Below are 20,801 nucleotides of genomic sequence, written 5' to 3'. Positions count from 1 at the left end.
GCAACTTCCTAAGCTAGAGGTGGCTTCTGTGTGTTTTGTGCCTTGATAGCACCAGATTTATTTTGTTCCTTACAGTGCTGCCATTGTTAGCATAGGATTCTGCCACGTCCAGGAAATGCAGGATGTGTTAGATCTGTAGTCTCTTCTGCTTCTCTGAAAGCCCAAAACTTGACAGTTTCAGCTAATCATTTTCACTTTAAGTGAAACATGTAGGAGGGAAACGTGTGTTTATACCTGCATTCCATGAGAATGAACTCCTGGCTGAGTTAGCCTATTTTCCCAAAGGGTGAGTGTTACTGGGACAAGTGTAGCTCCAGTTACTTTGTTCCCACCTTATTAGATGCAAAAGATAACCTTCAAATGTTTTATATACACTTCTGGTATTCAGAAATACTACTTGTCTGGCATATGTTTTATGGTGCCTGCTAGGTGAATTAGATTTTTTTGCATATCAGATGTTAAATGGCAAGTTTGTTTCCTGTTACAGAGGCAAAATGCTCTACCTTTGTTTGCTAAGTTACAGGGGTCCCATATAGCAGGGCTTCTTCATGTTGAATAATTGAAGGAGAATTAATATAAATGGGTGAAATAAATATTGTGCAAGTTTTGAAGCATGTTGAATTGTTATGTGAATGTCCTTAGGGCTCAGCTGCAGAGTGAAGTCCTTTTCAGTTAACATGAGCCCTGAAATGGGGATTTAACATACTGAGCATGCGGTGATTACAGAATAGTCCTTTCTTGGGACTGTAGTTTCACAATCTTTTAAAAGTCAGCACTATACTGAAAGAGATGGTTCTGCCCTGTTGCATGCCACCAGCTGCATGTTCTCGTCCCCTTTGTGCTGGCTGTAGTCAGCACGCTGCTGCCCGATGAAACAGGTCAGGGAAATGATTAAATACTGGTAATAAAAGACTGATACAAATATCTTTGGGATTTTTTTTTTTCTGGATCATCTCAGATGTGATGTTTTCACATGTGAGTGCCAGTAAGGGGTAAGGAATGCACAGTCGGGGTGAAGGGAGCATGTGCTTAATGAAAGCACAGACTTTACAGATCATTTTAAGGCAGCATGAAATGAACAAAACATAGTTTTTCAGCAGAGATACTTCCCTGGTTATTGAAGGTTTTGAAGGGTCTGGGCCAGTGATAACGATTGTACCAAGAATGGCAAGCTGTGCTCGTATCAACAGTGTGTAAGCAGAGCCTGACCCATCACCCCAGTGCCTTTGCAGCCTCCTGCATGAAGCAGTGCAGGGAAACAGAGGAAACTAAGAGTAGGAACAGGTATGTTGTACAGACGTTTTTAGATGCAGGATGGAGAATATGGCATCTGAAATAACGGAATGGTGAAGGTAACTTTTACTTCAATTTCCTGTAGTGACAGCTGCTCAGTGAAGCTGTCAGCTATGCAGCTGAAATCCAGTGCTGCATTCTAAAGGTCTATTTTGCACCTTAAATTGTCTAACTTTTCTGATGTATGCCCGTAAAAAACAAAATAATCTTGATATAACTACCTTTGTAGGTTAAGCTGTGATTCCTTAACTCTAGCCTGATCTGATTGTGGCATTTTAGAGGAAATAATTTTAATACCAGGTTATACCCAGAGCTGAAATGTTAAAATAGTAATGATTCAATCTGCTAAAATAGCTAGAAATGTTTTAACAAGCTGTTTCTCCATGATGCTGTACTGTGATACACTTTGAATTTATGAAAACAAATGCATTTCTTAGATATTAGCATGTATTTTTAGGTTCATTAGTACTTTTTTCAGTTCTTTGGGAGAACATCAGGATCCAATTGGCAATTGAGAGCTCACTGTGCTGAGCATTGCTTCCCTGGGTTAGTTAGCTGTACGGTGTTTACCCTGACATAGTTCTGATCTGAAACAATGGGAGTTTAGTACTGCAAGCTAAATCAGGTAAGTTATGGCTGATTTCCTGTAATTCAGAACTGAATAGCTTCACAGCACTTAGTGATAACAAGTGATTTTAACAGGTAAATGAGCTTCATTATGTCATTTTTCAATGTAGTTTTATTTGGGCTGCTTGATTACTATACATGCTGGTCTTGAAAAAGAGGCTAAATTTAACCTTTAACAACATTGTCGAGCTAAAATAGTACTTCATGTCTGGATAAGAAAAATAGGGGACTTTCAAATATATTTGAATCTTCAATGTTACTTTTTTGATTGAATTAAAAAAGTTTTGATTGAAATATGTCCCTTAGGAACAAAATAATTTAAAAGCCTTGAATTTGTAGTAATTATTCCATTACATTCCATCCATAAATGCATGTTAAAATAGCAGTGTATCTTATGCTTGTACAATCCTGCTGTCTCAACAGGAAGCTAGCTCTCATAAATACAAGCCAGCTGGGTGAGGTCACAAGTTCTTCTCTAAAGTGAGGTGGAGCCTTTTTTCCTTGACACAGATTGTTTTCTTGTGAAGTTAATTGCATTGCAAAATGACAGGAATATCCTGAAGTAACTACAGCAGAGAGAATCGAAGAGCTGGAGGAAGTGCAAAAATGAGCATGCAAAATAACTGAATCAATTTTAGATGAGAAAAATCAATAAAGATTTTCTTTTCCTTTTGTTTATAACTTTTTCTGCATCAGAAATCACTCGACTGAGATTTTTGTATAAATGTACTCTTTGGCTATTTTGAGTATTTCTCAAGGTTCCAATGACACTTCTAGAGTAAAAATTAATAAAAGCAAGTTTGATAACTTTTACAGCTGAGAGTTGCACAGAAAAGGTAGATCGTTGTTAATGCTGTTGCTCATGCATGCCACAAGCAGCATGCTGCATACACGACCTTAGCAACTGGTACAGTTCCAGCTGCAAAAAAACTACTTTAGCCAGTGACAGGAGAATTAAGTTGTAAGGTACATCTGTGTTTTGGAAGACAAATTGCCTTCCATGCAGTTTTGAAAGTTAAATGGCTATTGCATGACTTTGAAAAGTAAAGCAGTATATTATAATACCAACTTTTTTCTGTCATCAGCCCACTAGGTATCAAACAATAAATAGGAAAAAGTAGTCCCTATGATTAAAAGTTATTTTTCTGGATTAAAATGTTGGCTTTCTATCTTTCCTACATTTTCGAATAGAAATATGTGAGCTAAACGGTTGCAGCTTCTATTTCAGTCAAACATTTAACTGGTTTGTCATGCCATAATCTGATTTAATACTTAGATTAAGTGTTCTGATCTGCTGGTATTTTTTTATATGAGCAGAACACCAGAATAAAATGAATCGCTGTTGCAAAACAAGCATTAAGTGTATATTAAAGAAGTGCAGTACTGGATAAACCTTTATTAGACTATTAGAGGCTCACATTTCATTCTGAGAAATCTAGTGATAGAGTTAACTTTCAGTTTCATGCTTGAACAGCAAAAAATACAGTGTGAAAATATAGTCTGGGTGGTAATGGCATAGTTCTACGTGTTATACACATTAATATGGTCTGGTATACACTGTATCTAAGCAACACAAAAACAGACTTCTATATGCAGTGTTGTAAAGCCCAGTAACTGGGTGAGTAGTCTCAATTGCAGTCAACTGGCTGGGGAGTCAGCTCAGGTTAGAAGCTGGTTTTCCAGTTGATGAAACATAATTGAGGGTTCAGCCCTTAGTTCCCAAATGTATATCCTGATCAGAAGATCAGTGACAAGGATTAATTATGACATGATAGACATAAAGAATAATTCCTTTTCTGTCCTCTCATGTTAGTCAACCTTGTGTAATATCTGGGGTCCCTGAATTCCCTTACTATACTTTATTGTTGTTTTACAGCTTTTAACTGTTTTTTTTTTTTTTTTTTGCATTTTTATTTCTGCTCCAACTTTATAGCTCTGCCTTTTTGCTATTTTCTTGGTCGTGATTCAGTTTTGTTCCTTTTCAAAGGCTTTTGCCAGTTTTGAAAATCCCTGAACTTAGGTGGACCTCATTTATTAAATTAACAGTGTTACTTTGAAATGTTCATTTTGGATTCAAGTTTTTGACACTTGGTCAAGGTAATACATAGCTAAAATGTCCTGCAAAAGTGCAAAAACCAAAGTGAATAAGCAAAAAGCACTCAGTTTTTTTAACAGTTCGGTATGTTTTGCTCATTCCTGTGTTGCATATTTTTCCTGTTCACTCACGTCTGCACTGTAAACATTTTGTCTCAGCAAAAGACAGTGCTGCTTCTTAGAGACTTTTCTAATGATTGAGAATACAGAACTTCTAGTAAAAGAAATTGCAGAACTTTAAAATTTTGAAGCTTATGTACAGTCCACCTATTTTGTAGTGGCCAGAATGAAAAATATCTGGCTTGAAAATTCGGGGTGTGTTTGAGGCTGGATTTTTTTTATTACTATTTTTTTCCCCCTTTATAAAGGAGTTCTCAGGACAACAGGTGATTTGGCAAGGGAATTGGTCCTCGTCTAAAACTAAAAGCTGCCAAGCCCACATGTAGGAAACTCTTAAGCCATTCTTTTATCCAGAAACATCAATTACTGGCTTATCTGTATGTTTCAAGAAGCAAAACTGAATTAAGCTTTGTAAATGTAACCTTCCTGTCAAAACTGTGGTTCCCCCTTCCATTTGTTCCCACTCCTTTGTACTTGCACAAATGAGTTAAGTGAAGTTGATCCAACTGAAAAACGGGTTTTCTTCTGCCAGGTTATTTTTTCGACTGGGTCAGTCCTTTGAGCTGCTGACTAGTGGACGTGCTCGTGATGGGCAAAGGGAGACCCAAGGAGCTGATGATGGTAGGAGCACACTACCGTCTTGTTTTAATGCAGCTTTGCCAGCTGATGCCGCTTCAGTGTATTAATGAATTGCTGGCCTCAGGGTGCAGATTCATGATCAGCTTATGCTGATCTTAAGTAGTTGCCGCTGCTGAAAGGGCTGGCTTGCCCCCGCCTGCGCCGCTGCCAGCTCCCCTGCCCCGCGGCTGGACCGCGGCGGCTGGGGCTGCTGTGGCCGAGAAGCAGCAATTTCTCTCGTTGCATATAATCCGAATCTGGTCTGCGGGTGACTGCTGCTAAGGCAAGGGAGAGGTGTAAGGACGGGGGGTGCGTGCTGCGGTTCGGGAGAACGGGGCTGCTTCAGAGCAGACGCTCGGAAGGAGAAACCTTGCAGGGAAGCGCGTGAGGCAGTAACCTTGCCGGAGAGGCTGCGGCTGCACGGTGACTTCACGCTGGCACGAACCCGGGCTGCTTTGAAGAGGCAAGGTGAGCAGCTATGGAGTGAGTCAGCCCAGGGAAGTGAGCTGGCTGCAGGCTGATTTACTACTATTTTTTGGGCCAGGTAATTTTCAGCCAGAACCAGTTCCTTCTGTTACTGTACGGCTGTGTGACTGCTGCTAGAGCAGGAGGGAGGCGGTGGGAATTCCCATTTTGGCAGCAGCAGCGTTTATGTTGGCGTACAGTGGTGGAAAAACTACACCTTAGGTTAATGTGTAATGAATTCAATAATTATTTAGATTACTTTCTGCCCTATTGGTATTTTTTTATTATATCAAAATCGTGCCCACCTAATTTTAGATTTAAACAAAAAATCTAGCAAGGTAGATGAAAAGGTGGTTGCTTGCATGAAGGAGGGAAGGACATTGTCTGAAAGGAAGCTTTTTAATGTAAATAAATATTGGGCAATTAAACATTAAAAACATTTCTCTAACAAGATACTGTGTGAAGGGTGTTGCAAACTTTTGGTACTGTAACAACTGTATGTTTGGAAAGTTAATGTTCTGCAATTATGTACGGTACAGAAATAGGGTACATTTCACGTGATAAATTTAAGTCGTGATGTTTAAAGGGGAAAAATCAAGGGACAAGATAGACTGATTTGATCAGTCTAGAAGGTCGGTCTTGCATGTCTTTGTGTTGGTCTCAGAGTTCCTTTTTTTTTCTCTCCACTGATTTGTGACAGCTTGACATAGGAGTTTTGCTTTAGAAAAAACTTACAATTACGGCTAGATTTCACACCGATTGGATTTAACCGTTTGGAATTTTAATCCCTCACAGCAGCTTTTCACAAAAGTCTTTATACCTTCAGAACTAAATGCAAATCAAAAGAAACCAGATTTGTATTGGCCTAGTATACATTCTGGGTTCTTTGAAAGGAAGAAAAAACCTTGCTAGCTAAAACTTTGTTAATGGTATGGACTAGAGTAGCGATAAGTATTAAATTTGTTGGGAGAATAGTGAACTACAAGCCCTTAATTTTTATTTGTATCCAGAAGCCCAAAAAATGAGGCTCCTCAAAGATTTCTGTCTGAAATATGTGACTTCCTCTGTCAAGACAAAATTGCTTTACTTGGTCTGCATTTAAACTGCAATTATAATTTAGCTGTCTTGTAAATTCGACTTAAACTTATCTTTTTCTCTCTTGTACATGGCACATAATTATCTATATGAATTTATTATATAGATTTGATAGTTTAAATGGTACTTTTTCTTAAACTGAAGTGCATTTGGTTTAACTTTCTATCTAATGTTAAAAGTAAATCTGTGTTTTATAAGAAAGAAGATGGAGTTCCAAAATGTAATTCAGGGACTCATTGCTGTGACTGTACCTCTTAAAATAACCCCAAAATAGGTTTTTGGCTTAAACTACAGTAATTCTTAATAGCTAAATTTACTTACTCATTTGGGAGAGGAGGTCTTGGATCCATTTCACTTGCTAAGGAATTTCAGATCCACTAATGTGAACAGTCTGTTGTGGGTTTCCCTGCAACTGTGAAAGAACGGTCTGCTTTTTTTCCAAGATGATTATCTTTTTAAAGCCTGGCCTGCCTTTAATGAGAGTGGACAGACTTCATCTGGTCAAAATTTAATGGCTGAGATTATGGAAAAGATCAAAGTTGTAAATTCTAGATTGAGTGACCAGGCAAAGTTTGATGAAAGAACTCAATGGAGAAGAGTAAGGAAGACAAGCAGTAGAAATCTTTCTCGGTTTGAGACTCGAACTGGTAGTTTTGCAGTCCCAAAGCTTCTAAAGATACGCATCTTGATTAATGAAATATTTTGTTGCACTGGAGTTGACTACTGCTTTTTCAAAGCCCTTCTGACGGAGTAGAAGCACAAAAGCTCCTGTAAGTGCGTAGGTGATCTGACTTGTTGACCTGAGGATCACTTTAGTGTTAAAACTGATTCTGCACCTAGGAACATCTGGAGGAAGCGAGTTCATGAGTGGCTTTCTCCAAAATAGTGACTTGTGGTGTGATTACTGTCTCTGCTGTAAAAGCATCAATGAGAGGCAAGTTTAAGCCAGGGGGACCAGCACAGAAATGCAATGAAAGCGATCTTAATACTTGTGTGGAAGTGTGTTGTGCGTATGGGTGAAGAGCAGACTGGACCATCAGACTAGATGGATAGTAGGCAAACTTGACTTCTTTTGCTGAAGGATTTTATTCACTAAATAACTGGAAAATCTTTTTCTGATGAATTATGAAGGAAAGTTTTGTTTGGACAAAGCATCTGAATTGCCTTTTTTCCCCATTATTTCTAATGTCTTTGCTAATTGTTCCCTTTAAGTAAACACTTGGATGTGGACAGAAATTGCTTATTTAATTCATGCAAATAGTTTGTTGTCTTGGGCATAAACTTCATGAGGAAGTGTTGTTTTGGGGGTTGAAAGTATTTGTGTAAAAACTTTTTTTCCCCCAAATACTGATTTGTTCTTTTGTTTTACAAATCAGCTGAGATAGGATCGGTCAGTGCTGTGAAAATAGCAGTTTGGAATTGCAGCTCGGTTGCATGGACTTATACTCCAGAGTGTATAATTGGATACTGGGAACACCAGTATAATTGGATACAGCAAACACCACTAAAGTGTCATTTGTACATTAAGCCTTCTTTTGATATGGAGAAGTGTATAGACACCCTTGCTTTAAGTGTTTTAATGGCCAGCTTAGAAATTGTTTTAAAATCTTGCAATGCAGAATCACAGACATTTGATTCCAAAACATACAGACTGGTAGCAATTAATTTCAAGCAGGGCTCTATGTACAGCTCTTTCTCAGTGAGTGGCCAGCTTGAACTGCAGAGGTGAAAGATAGGGACTGTCAGCATTCAGAAGTGATTTCAAAAGTGATGTTTAAAAAAATAATTGTGGAGTATTTATATTTACTTTGGGTCATGCTAGTATCTTTTGGAAAATATCAAACTGCACTAGAGGTAATCTTACCTCTTGCCTTACTTCTAGTATGAGTGCTGTTTTTCTCATGGTGGGGACTGAAACTGGATTAATTCTGGACTTGTGTAACATAATTTGGTTACTGTGGTGAGAAATACTTGGCCAAATGCGTTTCTGCTCTGACTTGTCCTCAAAATGCGGTGTAAGTGGAACCAAACTCCTACAGTATATCTTAACATCCAGAAAGTTGCATATTGGCACACTTTGCCAAAAAAAAAAAAAAATTAAATCCTTTGTAATAAAATGGTTTTGAAAAGTGACCTTTAATATATGCATCTACAAAGGCCACAACTGTAGAATTTATTTTTCTAGTCCCACAGATTCTTCAGCACACTTATGGTGAAGATCTTACCTTGTGTTAAGCCTAGGGAAATGCAAAAAGTAAATATGTTCAGCAACAAATGCTTTATGAAGTGTGTGTCTGGTTTTCAATGCCTTTTAGATTTTACTGCTTCGTTCTGTCTGTAGCGCGTAGATCTGTCTCTGAATAGGAAAACGAGGTGTTCCTGTTTGCATATCGGGAAGTAGCAGCAGATAAGATTGGTTGGTGGCGGGTCTACAGATTAACTTCAAACTCACAAGTCCTAACCAATTGACTTTAAAAGTAGGGAAATGCACTATTTGCTAGTGTATTAATGGAAGCTGGACAACTGTATGTTCTTATGAAAATATGGGGAATGGAAAGTTTTAATTGTTTTAATCTAGTTTAGGTAACTAGCTTTCAGGGAAATCTGAATGGCTACAGGGTAGGAAGGAAGAACAGGCTTTATCTTGTCTTTGGAAAACAGGAGAGTTCCTGGATCACTTTGATTTCTTAAAGAACAATCATCAAAAATGAATAAAAATGAAACAAGACACTGCCATAAACAATGATATATTTTGCATTTGGATATAATTATAGCAGTCATTTTATTAACTGTCTAGTGAGTGGGATTCAGGAGTGAGTGTTCCTGAGTATCGGTGCTGTTTTTCTGCATCCTTCTTGAAAAGGAATCATTGAGTTTGCCTGGGCTCTTAGGGTCTAGCTGTTTCAGCTCTCTTTCCTGGTCTATTTTTTTAATTTTAAAATGATCTGACACATTTGATGATTAGGCTCCATAAAATTGGATTAGAACATGTATGGTTCATACCACTTAAAGGAAGTCCGTTCCTGGAATTTTGCACCATGTTGAATGGGGAAAAACTAATCTGGTAGTCTTGTATCTAAGTTATATTTTCTATGAAGTCTTAGTGAATGTTAAAAAAGCAAACCCTTTAGAAGGGAAACTGTCATCTAATTCTGGATTCTTTGTTTTGGAACAGAGCTGCTGATTCTTTCATTTTTCCTGGCAACAAATCCCGTCTATTGTACTCTGGAAAGCAGGCAGGATGTGCTGGTAGCTCAGCTTTCTGCGAAGGTGCTGTGAAACGCTAACTTGCCAGCAAGCGCTAATCTGGTTACTCATAGTAACAAACAAATAGCTTGTTTAAGGAAAATCAAACAGCAGGGAAAGCTAGCTTGATTTTTTTTTTTTTTTTTTTTTTTTGTCTCATGTTTTGGGTGGGTAACTCATAGCGTCTGCTGTAATTTTTTCAGAATTTAAGAGCGCCGGCTTGTCCGCGGTGAGGGCAGCCGCCCGGCCCGCAGCATCACCTCTCACCCCTCCCTCGCGCGCCATCCGCAGCACATGAGTCAAGGTTTCTGTTTCCACTTTGACATTTGAACTGAGTCACTTGTTCTTTTGGGACTGTCCAAGTCTTTATGGCCCTCCATGTCAACACCGCTCTCCCTTCTCCCTCGCTAGTCTCTCACCGGTGGTAAATTTCCACTGGTTTCAGAGCTCGCGACCTGCTTTGGAGACCGTCCCCACGGTCCACAACAAGAGACGCTGGGCAGGACTCGGAGGTTGCTCTGAGGCCAGTGAGCTCTCAGATACGAGTTGGCTGCAGCTCCGGTTCTTTAGCTGCCCAGCTCTGAGGGAACAGATCTGTTTTACACATGCATATGTAGCTTTTGTCCCCTTGAAAGAGAAGGGAAAAAAAAAATCTCAGGAATTCAGTTTGTCAGCTGAGTTTCTTTAACGTGCGTGTTGCAGAATCGGAAGGTGGAAAGCTGTCCTCGCTGACGTTTTTGGCTGTCCTTGAACAATGTGTGAAGAATCTGACGCTCATCAGCTGAGCTGTGTTTGGAGAACTTAAAGCTGCACTTTGCTACCTGTTCCCAGCCCAGAACTGTGTCAGCAAAGCTTTTTGTGTGAAGAGCAAGTCTGGGGAGCTGATTTGGCTGAAAAGGAACTGTTTTTGCCAGATTGTTTTCAGTCGGATCAGCTGTCAGAGCTGCGAGCAGTGCAGGAGAGGACAGTGAAGCAACGAAGAGCTGCTTGCGTGGATGCAGCCGTTGCAAGTGGCTCACCAAGCCGCGCACTTGGGAGGTGTGCGTTGGTGCAAAACATTGTACTTGCTTGTTGTGGAAAAGTTTAAAAGTAGTGTTTCATGGAATTTAAGATTTGTACTGTTTTACCCTCCTTGTTTGTTAAGGTGGTGATTGCAACTGTAAAGCGATTGCTTTTGGTGTTGTTTTTAGAAGCAGTCACTTAGAATGCGTTGCTGCCCTTTAGCTGAAAGACCCGTAATCTTTACGCTAGCTGACTTGCAGGACGGCTTTGCCACAGCAGATACTGAGAGGTATCTTGCCAAGTGTTGTGGCATGGAACTTCACCTTCAGTTCTCACAGTCCTTCCTTTCCCAGAGGACCAGCTCCATTACTGCTTTCAGTGGACTGCTGCCAGGCTTGCAGCTATTTTATATTTAAACCATGTGAACAGCTGAAGAGCCTGGGTATTTCTGCTGCGGTAACAAGTAATGCTTGAGAAGAATCCCATGCGCGAGGCCCTGCGTTCCCCTGGCGGTGGATCATCCCGTGGTCTTTGCTCGGTCTTACGTAGCGGTTACCTGCGTTACTGCGTGTGCTGGGGACTTCTCGAGCTAAGCGGGGCTGCGTCTGCCCGGGAGCCTGCGGTCCCGACGCGCACCGCGCAGCTCCAGTCCCGGCGCGGGAACGGTTCGGGCCCCCTCGCCCGCGCGGAGGGGTGAGGGAAGCGGAGCATGCTTTTTCAATTAGTAATGGTTTGGAGGAACGCAGTTTTGCAACTGAGAGTTAACTGTTTTGACTGCATTCAGTTCAGCTGCTGGGAATGTGGGGCAGACGGAGCTGCTGTCATTTGGGAATCGTAATCCGAGTCTGCGATTGACTGTGTTCGTAACGTGCTATGGAGAAGTTTATAGCTTAGGCTTTCCAAACTGAAGGCTAGCTGTTAAAGCTGCTAGGTTTCCCTTTGTCCATAGTAATTTTATAAAGCATCTGGGAATATTGTCTGCAACTAAATCTTTCAATTCTTAAATGATTCTTAATTCCAAATGACACTTTCTTCATTGCTTCATGCTATCTACTAGGTAAGATATAAGTGGAGAGACCTAATAAGGGATAAGATTAGAGAAGTACTTGTATATAATAGTATAGGCCCACAAATCTCTACTTGAAAGATTCCTGAATTCGTGCGAGGTAACATTGGTGATTCCTGTACTGTGGCAGGACCCAACAGTAAAAACATGCTGTTACGCATATATTTTGAATATATTCATATATTGCTATTGCTCACGTATTTTGAATGTGTGTGTGTGTGTGTATACACACACACACAAACTCCCTGAAGTTTAGATTTGAAACTCCGCTGCTAGAGAACTCCTGCTCTTCCGCCCGTGCGTTCGGAAGGCTGCGCCGCCGGGCTGCCGTGAGCGCCCCGCGCGCTGGCCCGGCCGTCCGGCGGCAGCTGCGAGCCCGCTGCGGCTTCCGGGCCGCTGAGCCGCGCCGCAGAGCGAGGTCTCTGGGGCACAGCGGTGCAGGGGACTTGATGCACGTGCAATGCGTTATTTGGACTGGCTTGGCCCCATGAGCTTGGAGGCTGTTGGTGCTTGGGCATTTCTTTTGGTTTTGTCCCAAAGGTATCTAGTTTGCGTTTTTCAAGACTGATTCATGAATTGAAAGAAAATAGACAGTGGGAGGTGATCAGGAGGCTCGTTTAAAAACTGTAAACAGCCACACACTTCATTTCTACAGCCGGGACTTGTGTGCTGAGGGCATGGTCTCGTGGTGTGGCTGCACTGATACTTGGTGATGGCACTTGGTAGTTGAGAACAAAGTACTAGAGTATTTCAAAAATAAATTTATCCATCGAAACAATATAAGATGAGGGTTGCAAGTTGCTTATATTTGCATCTATTTTAAACTTGTTTTTAATGTTCCAGTTTAAGATAAATTCTATTCTTGTGCACAATGGTAGGTGACTGGGTGATCCAGTGTTTTAGAGACTGCTGTCCTCGTCTTTCAAAATTCAGTTATATAGATTTTGCTAATTTTCTTACTAGCTGACAGAAGGAATTCCTGTCCCATGAGGCTGCTGTTGGATGTTAAATTTAAGCTGAAGCTGGTAGTACATGATGTTCAGAGGGAGCTACAGGTACCTTTGGTCGGTCACGTTTTCCTCCATGACGGCTTGGTAACAAGATAAAGGTTGTGCTGCTATCACCAAATTGCGTTTTCTGCTTCACGGTTGTGGTCAGCGCGAAGTGATGTTATTTAGTGGCTCTTCCTTGGCTTCCGTAGTAAAGGTGGAATGTGGGCCTGCAGGAAGGGCGAGGTCTTCTCTCGCTGCGCTTCCGAAACTGCGTAATGCGCAGTGCGTCTCTGTAGAGCAGCCTTGGCGTGGGTGCCCCGGCCGGCTTCTGTCAACGGGATGGGTAAGAGCAGTCGCCGACTTCCTGCCCGTGGGCCAGCTGCAGGACCCCTAATAAACTGCCGTGCTAATCTTTTGTTAAACGTACGGGTGATTTTAGCTAGAAGTTCTTAACACTGTTGGAAATAAATGTTAATTATTCTTAAATGTAAAAAAATAAGAACATTTCTAACAGGCTATCTCGCTCATAAATGGTGGCATTTGCTGTTGTAAGAAGCTTGCGTTTCTGCAGGAGGTACCTTGAAATGTACTGGTTAGGCAAACGCAGTCCCGTCGGCCGCCTCCTTTTTGGCGGCGTGCTTCGTGCGCCGATCCTCAGTCGATCCTCGCACCGGATCCTGTGCCGTCTCCATCAGGACAGGATTCTGCGTAGTTGGAGATGAGCTGCAGCTGATGCCTCTTTACATGCATTGAGCCATTTCTTATCCAGCTACTTTTCTTAAATGCCAAGTCAGTCTAAGATATGTCTAGGTTAGGTGCAAAACTTAAATTGTGTGCCATGTGGTAACATCTTACAGAGTTGATGGCGTGCACATTTTTTAACAGTAGATAGAAGTTAACTTCCTGAAAGCTGGTAAGGAAAAATGTCCGTTCTTCTGCGAAAGAAGAGAGCAGTGTTTGAAACCAAAGACCGTGTGAGCAGTGACAAATACAGCCTACTTCATCGGCTCTTTTTTGGAAGATGTGTGCAGTATCAAATTCAGTTTGGGTAATACAGATGGTTCATCTCTTAGGTAGTCTGTTAAAAGACAGAAAAATTCAGCAGTTCCAGAACTTGCATAGTTGTATAAAACAAACCTCAGGCACAGCACTTTGTTCCCACTGAAGCATTTAACATCTCTGTATGCTTGTATCAAATTGGTTAGCTGATATTTAAGGTTGGATTGTATTTAAAAGCAACACACTTAAAATCTGTTTTAAGATGTGCTGCTATAGCTGGAGTATTCTTGCACTGTAGTTCTATGTAGTCTCCAGTGGGTTTTTGCATGTGTGCTGAACTGAAAAATCCAAAAACTTTGCTTTCTAACAGGACATAGTTTTGATCGGGCATGGATGGTCCTTCTGTTCTATTTTTGTGGAAGAAAATTTTATTAATATTGTATGAGGTTTTCCTAAAATAAATAGTGTTATTCTTGCACTTTATGTTGCTGTCAAAATATTTAAGTGGGTTTTGTCTTATTCTTGTTGGGGTCTTGAGCATTACTGTATTTCAGTATTTAATAATTAAACACTTTATGGATCACTCATAGTCCAAACAAGTGATGTGCCATGAAAGTGAGATCACTTTAAAGGAAAAAGAAAAAAAAGTGAATGAATCTTTGGAGGCATTCTGTGTATTCAACTGATGAAGCACATCAAAAAAATGAACTTTTTGCATGTGAGTGGCCTTCCAGTAGCTTATTAAACAGCCTTGAGGATCAGAGGGAAGTCAATGTATTGGCTATGACAAGAAGCTATGTAAGAAGCTATGACAGAGAGCTTTTTCAGAATAGGAAAATTGAATACTGGTATACTTCAAAGCCATATATCGCAATAGACACGTAGTAAAAGTGAGCAGCCAAGTTTTATAAAAGGTCAGGGATGAAATGGTTATCTTTCTCTAGCTGTATATCTGCAAAGGCAGGAGAAAGCAGTATTACAAGAAATGAGAATCAATACTAAAATCTGATTCAACATTAATGCAAAGTGTACGTATAAACTGGGATTGGAGAAAGATATGGAATAGCTTAAAAGCTTGAGTAAGTATGTAACAATTGTCAGTATTTTGGCTAGGAGTATGTTTAAGCATTCAAAAAATTTTTTTCTATTCAGAGTAGACCTCTACCTGGAATATTATTAACCTCTGATAATCTGTATTAACAATAATGCTAAGTCAATAGAAAAGATCTAGGAAAGTCAGCAGTATCGGGTAACAGGAGTCTCCTGGTGAAGGCTGTGTGCATGGCAGGTTATGGGAAGGGGTAAGGCTGCCTTTTCCAATGACTTGCTGACTCAGCTCCGCCGTGGTGAAATATAAAAAGGTAAATTTGGCTGTCCTACTTCTCGCGTATCTATACTCCTTTGCATTCAGATGCGTTGATAATGTTACTCGATTAACAGCATGGAGTTGGATTCAGGTTACTTTAATACGTGTTTTTATTCAAGCCATGTTATTCAGGATTCCCGTTTGCTTTTTATCAAGCCGCGTGCAGTCCGAAACACCTTTCGAGCTCGGTGAGGGGCTCGGCCCGGTGGATGCGCGTTGGGGAGCTCTCGCTCTGTGCGGCTCTCCCTACTGCTCCGTGCGCCGCACGAGCGAGAGGCCTGGGGGCAGTGCTGTGCACCCAGCTGTGAACGTGGTGTTGATTGCTGTAATACTTTTAATAAAAAAGTTCAATTTATTATAATCCCACTATGACCATTGTTGCAGTCTTTGACCTTGAACATGTTCATTAGTTTGACTTCTTTTTTTTTTGTCCTTCTTTAGGGCTGAGAAAACTGAGGTACTTAATGAAGATCTGTTGCAGGTATTGTAACTCACTTAATACGCATTGTTTAAATGTTCTTAAAAATGTTTGGGCGTTCTGAGTTTTATGGAGAACCTATTTCGGGGAAAACAATTGCCTTCAAGAAGGATGAAAACAAAGATATCTTTGGCTCTGACTTCTCTGCATGCAAAAAAAACGTGATATAGTTTGAGTGAGAAGTTAAAGTACTTCTTTTTCTAAAATCCTATGATACGGCTTGATAAAGTGAAGGAGATAAAGCTTTTTGCTTTTAATTAACTGATCTGCTCGTTAAACTTGAACCTTTAGCATCAACAACTTGCCAGTCTTTCTGGCAGACTATGAGCTGGGAAAAAGTTCTGATTAGGCGTAGTCGGTTTCACAGTCGGTTTTCATGATTCTGCTCTACTTTATGAAGAGCTCAGCTTACTTCAGCTTAAGAAAAGCTGCAGAGAACATGCCAATTGCTTGCAGATAGATACTGTCATAACTTCTTTTAAAAGTCTGTAATTATTTGGGATACACATAATGATTCTTGTTTAGTTTATAATTATTCTTGAATTTATTATATACTTTATATTATATTTTATTATATATTTATATAATTTTAAAATAGTCTAATCAATTATTACATTTACAGTGGAGTATTAGTTACAACTATTAGATTAACTAGGTTGACTGATCACATGAAAAAATTCTGATTACAAAATTACCTTCAATACTGGTTTCTTCTTCTGGTTATTTTGCTGGCAGAATGTAAGTTGGCAAGGTGAGTCAGATACACTTGCTTGTCCGTGGAACTTCACATTTAATAGTTATTTCAAACAGGTTGCAAAGCATTTTAGTATGCTTAACTTTGAGACCTGGCTGTGGAATATGGAGACCAAATATGAAAAAAAAAGATGGAGGCAGCTACTTTTATGACAGATTTCTCCAGCTGATCAGATTGAAGTAGAAGGAGAGAATGTACCAGGCTTAAAACTCGATTTTAGTGAGTATACGTGAAATGATCTGGCGTAATGGTTGTATGAGAAGAATAGGAACAGTTTAGGCTTCTCTCCAGGGGGCTGCTTTATTTGACACACAAATATCCTAACGGTTTGGTAACGTGACTGCTAATTTCTAAAGAGAAGCTTTCAGTTAAATGGCATAAAGGATGTTAAAACACCTTGATAGCTTTTAAGGGCCTGTATGTTTTCTGGCTTAGCTGCAGAGTAGTAACAAGAATTGAAAGCCAAAAGCTCTGCTGCTTGTTGCCAAGAAAATTTTGCAAGGAAGGCTTTCCCAGGCAGAGAGCAGCCTGGCTACACCCAAGTGGAAGAATTTGCTCACTTGTTTGTTTGTTCTTGGGGGCTTGTGGAGGGGGAGGGAGGTTCTTATCTAATTAAATTGCTTTAAAAGCTTGGTACTGTTCATTTTATAAACATGTTTTCAACAGTGTTCCTTTCTATGTTTAGCCTGAGCTTTGGCATGGGATAGCAGTAGCTTTTTCTGTTTTGTGAAGTGTATTATTCCACTTCATGCATCTCTGTTAAATGTATTCCTGTTTAAAGAGGAGGAATCTACTTCAGCAGTACTGGATAGATATCTGCAATAAACCCACTTTCTAGGGTGAACTTGTAGTATATAATAAACAAGTTGTAGAAGGTTTTGCCCCCTGAAGACATACTATTGGTTCAGATAATTTGGCCTCTGTCATATTTTCAGTTTAAAGGTAGCTTAATGGAGATTATTGTCCTTCATGGTTTTTTTCATGTCTTTGGGCTAAAGAGCTGATTGTGGGGAAGAGTGGTATCATGAAGTTCTGGAGTAGTGTTTCTCCTGTCAAACTCATGCCCCTTGTATTTGGCCTTCAGCCCCTTTAGAAAAAGAGGCTATCAGGAATATAAGCACTCCAGAGTCTTTCTAAGGCACAGAAGCCGTTGTGCACGTCTGACAACGCTGCATTGGTATACTGAGGTCTGTGAGATGAGTCAGTTAACTGGATGTTGCCATGTTTCAGCTGTGGATAAACTGTGCTCATTATTTTAAGTCTAAACTATATGACCTTGCAAAGATAAATGTTTTCATAAATAGAAGATAGTTCAGAATGTGTTGGTAATTTTTAATCTCAGCACAACAGAAACTCAGCTGCAACACTAGAGGTAAAACAGTGCCTTCTTGTTCCTGTGTCTACATGCAGACTTCTTAAAGTGGATTTGATTTTGAGATTTGTTATTGTGTGCTCAGTAACCAAAAACCTGTGCAGTTCTTTGCGCCTTAATCTATCATAATACTTTCTACCAAGGTTTTTGAGCAGCTGACTTTGAATCTTATGGCCACCAAAATTCTGTGTTTTGTCCTGTAGTGCCAGCCCTCTTGCACACTGATTCTTTTTTGCCTTCTCTTCAGACTTCAGGGCAGTACCTTTTTTGTCCAGGAGACAGTGAGACAGCAAGCCTGACTTTTGGAGCTTCTCCAATCTAGAACTTATCAGAACAGCTGCTTCCCTTTTCTGAAATTTCAGGAAATAAGGGAGCCCTCTACTGCATTTGCTTGTGTGTTCCAGGACAGGGTTTTCAAAGTGAAACAGAAGTGATTCTGCACTGTTCCTCACCAAGTTCCTTGTCTGCTTCTGCTTAGTTGGCAACCTTTTTGCTCACGACTTCTCTGTCTGCATCTCTGCTTTTTTACTAGCTGCTTTTTTTTTAATCTCTCCAACTGCAGCCACTTTAGGTGGATATTGAAAGGGATATCCATATTCTGTCACAGCAAGCAGTATCTAAAAATACCAAATAAACCTCTTGAGAGGGGAAAAAAATAAATTATTCTTATCTGGATGTATAACATTCTAAGAGAATTTGCAGCATTTCTGTGTTCATTAGAACATAGTAATTGGCTGATTGTGGAAGAGCCAACTGATTGTATACTTCCTGTTTTAAAACCAGTTACTGTGGGCTTAGGGGGAACTAACACAATGCATAATAATTTAGCAAGCACTAAAATTACTTCTGTATGTCAGCTGGTCTGTATTTACACAGAGATATGAAACCTGGGGAGAGTTATTGCCCTCCTGAAAATGTAACAGAAGCGATTTTAGAGCTGTACTGAAAACTTGAGTTTATTCAGATTATTCCTACAGGTGAAAACTACATGGGGATTTTGGGATGTTTTTTGCTTTTTAAATATAAGCCATTCCAAAGGGCCTCCTTTTAATCATGGTGAGTCATCAAAATGCAGATAAACTGCATTCCTTTGGTGCTGTGCATAGTGAGCTCAGTGCCATAAGCAGTTCTATCGCATTGCTTGTGCATTAGAGATTTCAGTTGTTTGGTTTTGGTGTGTTTCTTGATATAAAATAGTCAGTTCCTTACCCAGAATCCTTTAAAAGAGCAGTTTATTAATGTATATGTGTCACATTCACATTGCCTATAGTGAATCTTGTTTCAAATACGCTATGGTAAACTCAGCTGCTGTTTGTGCATTGATATCTGTTATTTCTTTTTCCTTCCTCATCCCTTCTGAATCCTGTGAGTTTCTCCCTGAAGATACTGGAACCTGTAGGAACATCCTCCTTGCATTTAACAGGCAGAGAAGAAAACCTTATAGCAGACTTGAAATATGTATATTTGGGGCAACATAAGGAACCAGTCACGGGTATCTTAGCCTTCTACTTTACAATATTACAGTGAAAGAACATTAGAGTTTTTTCAGAATTTTCTCTCTGGATTAGTGTCTTAGATACCTGCATGTTCCGTTCATCAGAGAATCCAGGTGACAAGTATCAAACTGATTCTCTCTTGCTATGACAAAGAGCAGAGGGAGCATTTTCTCCCTTTTCTGTTTTTCAGTCTTATGGGCATTGCAAGTTCCAACTGAACAACCGTGCCTCTGAGAACAAAGGCAATCTTAGTCTCTTTGCAAATGTGTTTGCTGCCAGGACTTCTGCTAAGCATTTAAACTCCTTGAAGCTGTAGAACTTGAAAAATATGCAAGCCAAGACAAAATATGATACAGAAGGAAGATTTTCTGCTGAGGCCGAGGAAATAACTTCTGTTTTTGTTTCATTTTTCTTTTACTCTTCTTCCCCCTCCCACAAACTAGATTGAGAGACGCCTTGACACAGTGCGATCTGTTTGTCATATTTCACAGAAGCGATTAATTGCGTGTTTTCAGGGCCAACATGGTACAGATGCCGATAAGAGACATGTGAGTACTACTGCTCTTTGGCTTGTCTTCTGAGCCTAGTCTGAATCCTCTCTTGTCTTTGCGTACTGCTCAGCTGCGATGCCTCATATTATCCAAGAGAATAAAACTCTGTAGAGTCATCTCATGTGTCAATATTTGGTAAAATGCTAGCTATAATATACCATCCAGATCTAATAACTCGAGCTTGGAGTTCCTCAGCACTGTCAAGACACTTGCTCATCTGTGCAATGTGTTGAGCACTTGCAGCTTTCATAAAACCCAACTAAGAAAAGAAGATACTCTGGAACTCGATCGGGTTTCTTATGTTAAGAGTTACCTATGTGTGCTGATGGCTAAAATTAAGCCACCTATTTCTATATATATGATCAACTTAACTTTCTTCAGGAAAACCGTAGGAAAGGCTGTTAAGAATTGTTAAAACCAGAAATGACTAATGTTCAAGCTTTATCCTTTTAATGGAAAATAGTCCTTCAGAAAATATGGGGACAGAATTAACCTCTGCAGGGAGGTGAATGACAAGCTACTTAAATTTCAAGTGAAAGCTGTTTAGCTGTCTTTGACTAAAAGCAGTTCACATTTTAAGCTGGTCATTCCAACTAAGACTGAATGAGGAGAAAGTGCTTTTTAAAAGTATCTGAGAACAAGTCTTGAGAGCTACTATTCAAAGGGGTGCACTTAAATAGGCTTGAAACTTCTGGTGACTTGGCATTTCCTTAAAGTCAAATAATGAATTGGATATGTATATAGTAAACTATATGAAGAAGAAAACTTTAGAGGGGATGTATTTGGAAAGCTGGAGATGATGCGTAGCACTCAATAAAGTAAGCACTGTTTCTTCTGTTCGATAGAAAAAGCTTCCTCTAACAGCTCTTGCTCAAAATATGCAAGAAGGATCTGTCCAGCTAAGTGATGAAACTCTGTTGGGGTAAGCGTCTGGCTTTTTTTTTGTTTGTTTGTTTGTTGTTGTTGTTGCAGTCTGCCAGTTTATTGTCTGCAGAGCTACAGAGACTTTGGCTGCAAAAGGGCAGTTTTTCTTCTAATGAAACTAATATCTCTAGGCTCTTTCCTAATCCACAGGGAGAAAAAGTGAGCAACTATTTCTTCTTGAGTGATTCTAGACAAGTTTTAAACTTGCTCTGAATCGCATTGAAGAAGATTCTGACTCTCTCC

General features: G+C 40.0%; 1 protein-coding gene across 3 annotated transcripts in view; it reads left to right on the top strand.

Annotated features, from left to right (window-relative positions):
• ARHGAP17 (Rho GTPase activating protein 17) overlaps window positions 1–20,801 on the top strand; it is a 49,912-nt gene that overhangs the window by 8,394 nt on the left and 20,717 nt on the right. For all 3 annotated transcript variants that reach the window (XM_062587947.1, XM_062587945.1, XM_062587946.1), the window contains exons 2-4: window positions 15,425–15,464; window positions 19,527–19,631; window positions 20,480–20,556. In XM_062587947.1, the coding sequence (XP_062443931.1) occupies window positions 15,425–15,464; window positions 19,527–19,631; window positions 20,480–20,556 (222 nt within the window). The remainder of the gene's footprint in view (window positions 1–15,424; window positions 15,465–19,526; window positions 19,632–20,479; window positions 20,557–20,801) is intronic.

This window comes from Rhea pennata, chromosome 15 (genome assembly GCF_028389875.1).
Source record: "Rhea pennata isolate bPtePen1 chromosome 15, bPtePen1.pri, whole genome shotgun sequence".
Classification (NCBI taxonomy): Eukaryota; Metazoa; Chordata; class Aves; order Rheiformes; family Rheidae; genus Rhea; species Rhea pennata.
Note: the sequence above shows the minus strand (reverse complement) of the source record. Positions and strands in the feature narration are given on the sequence as shown.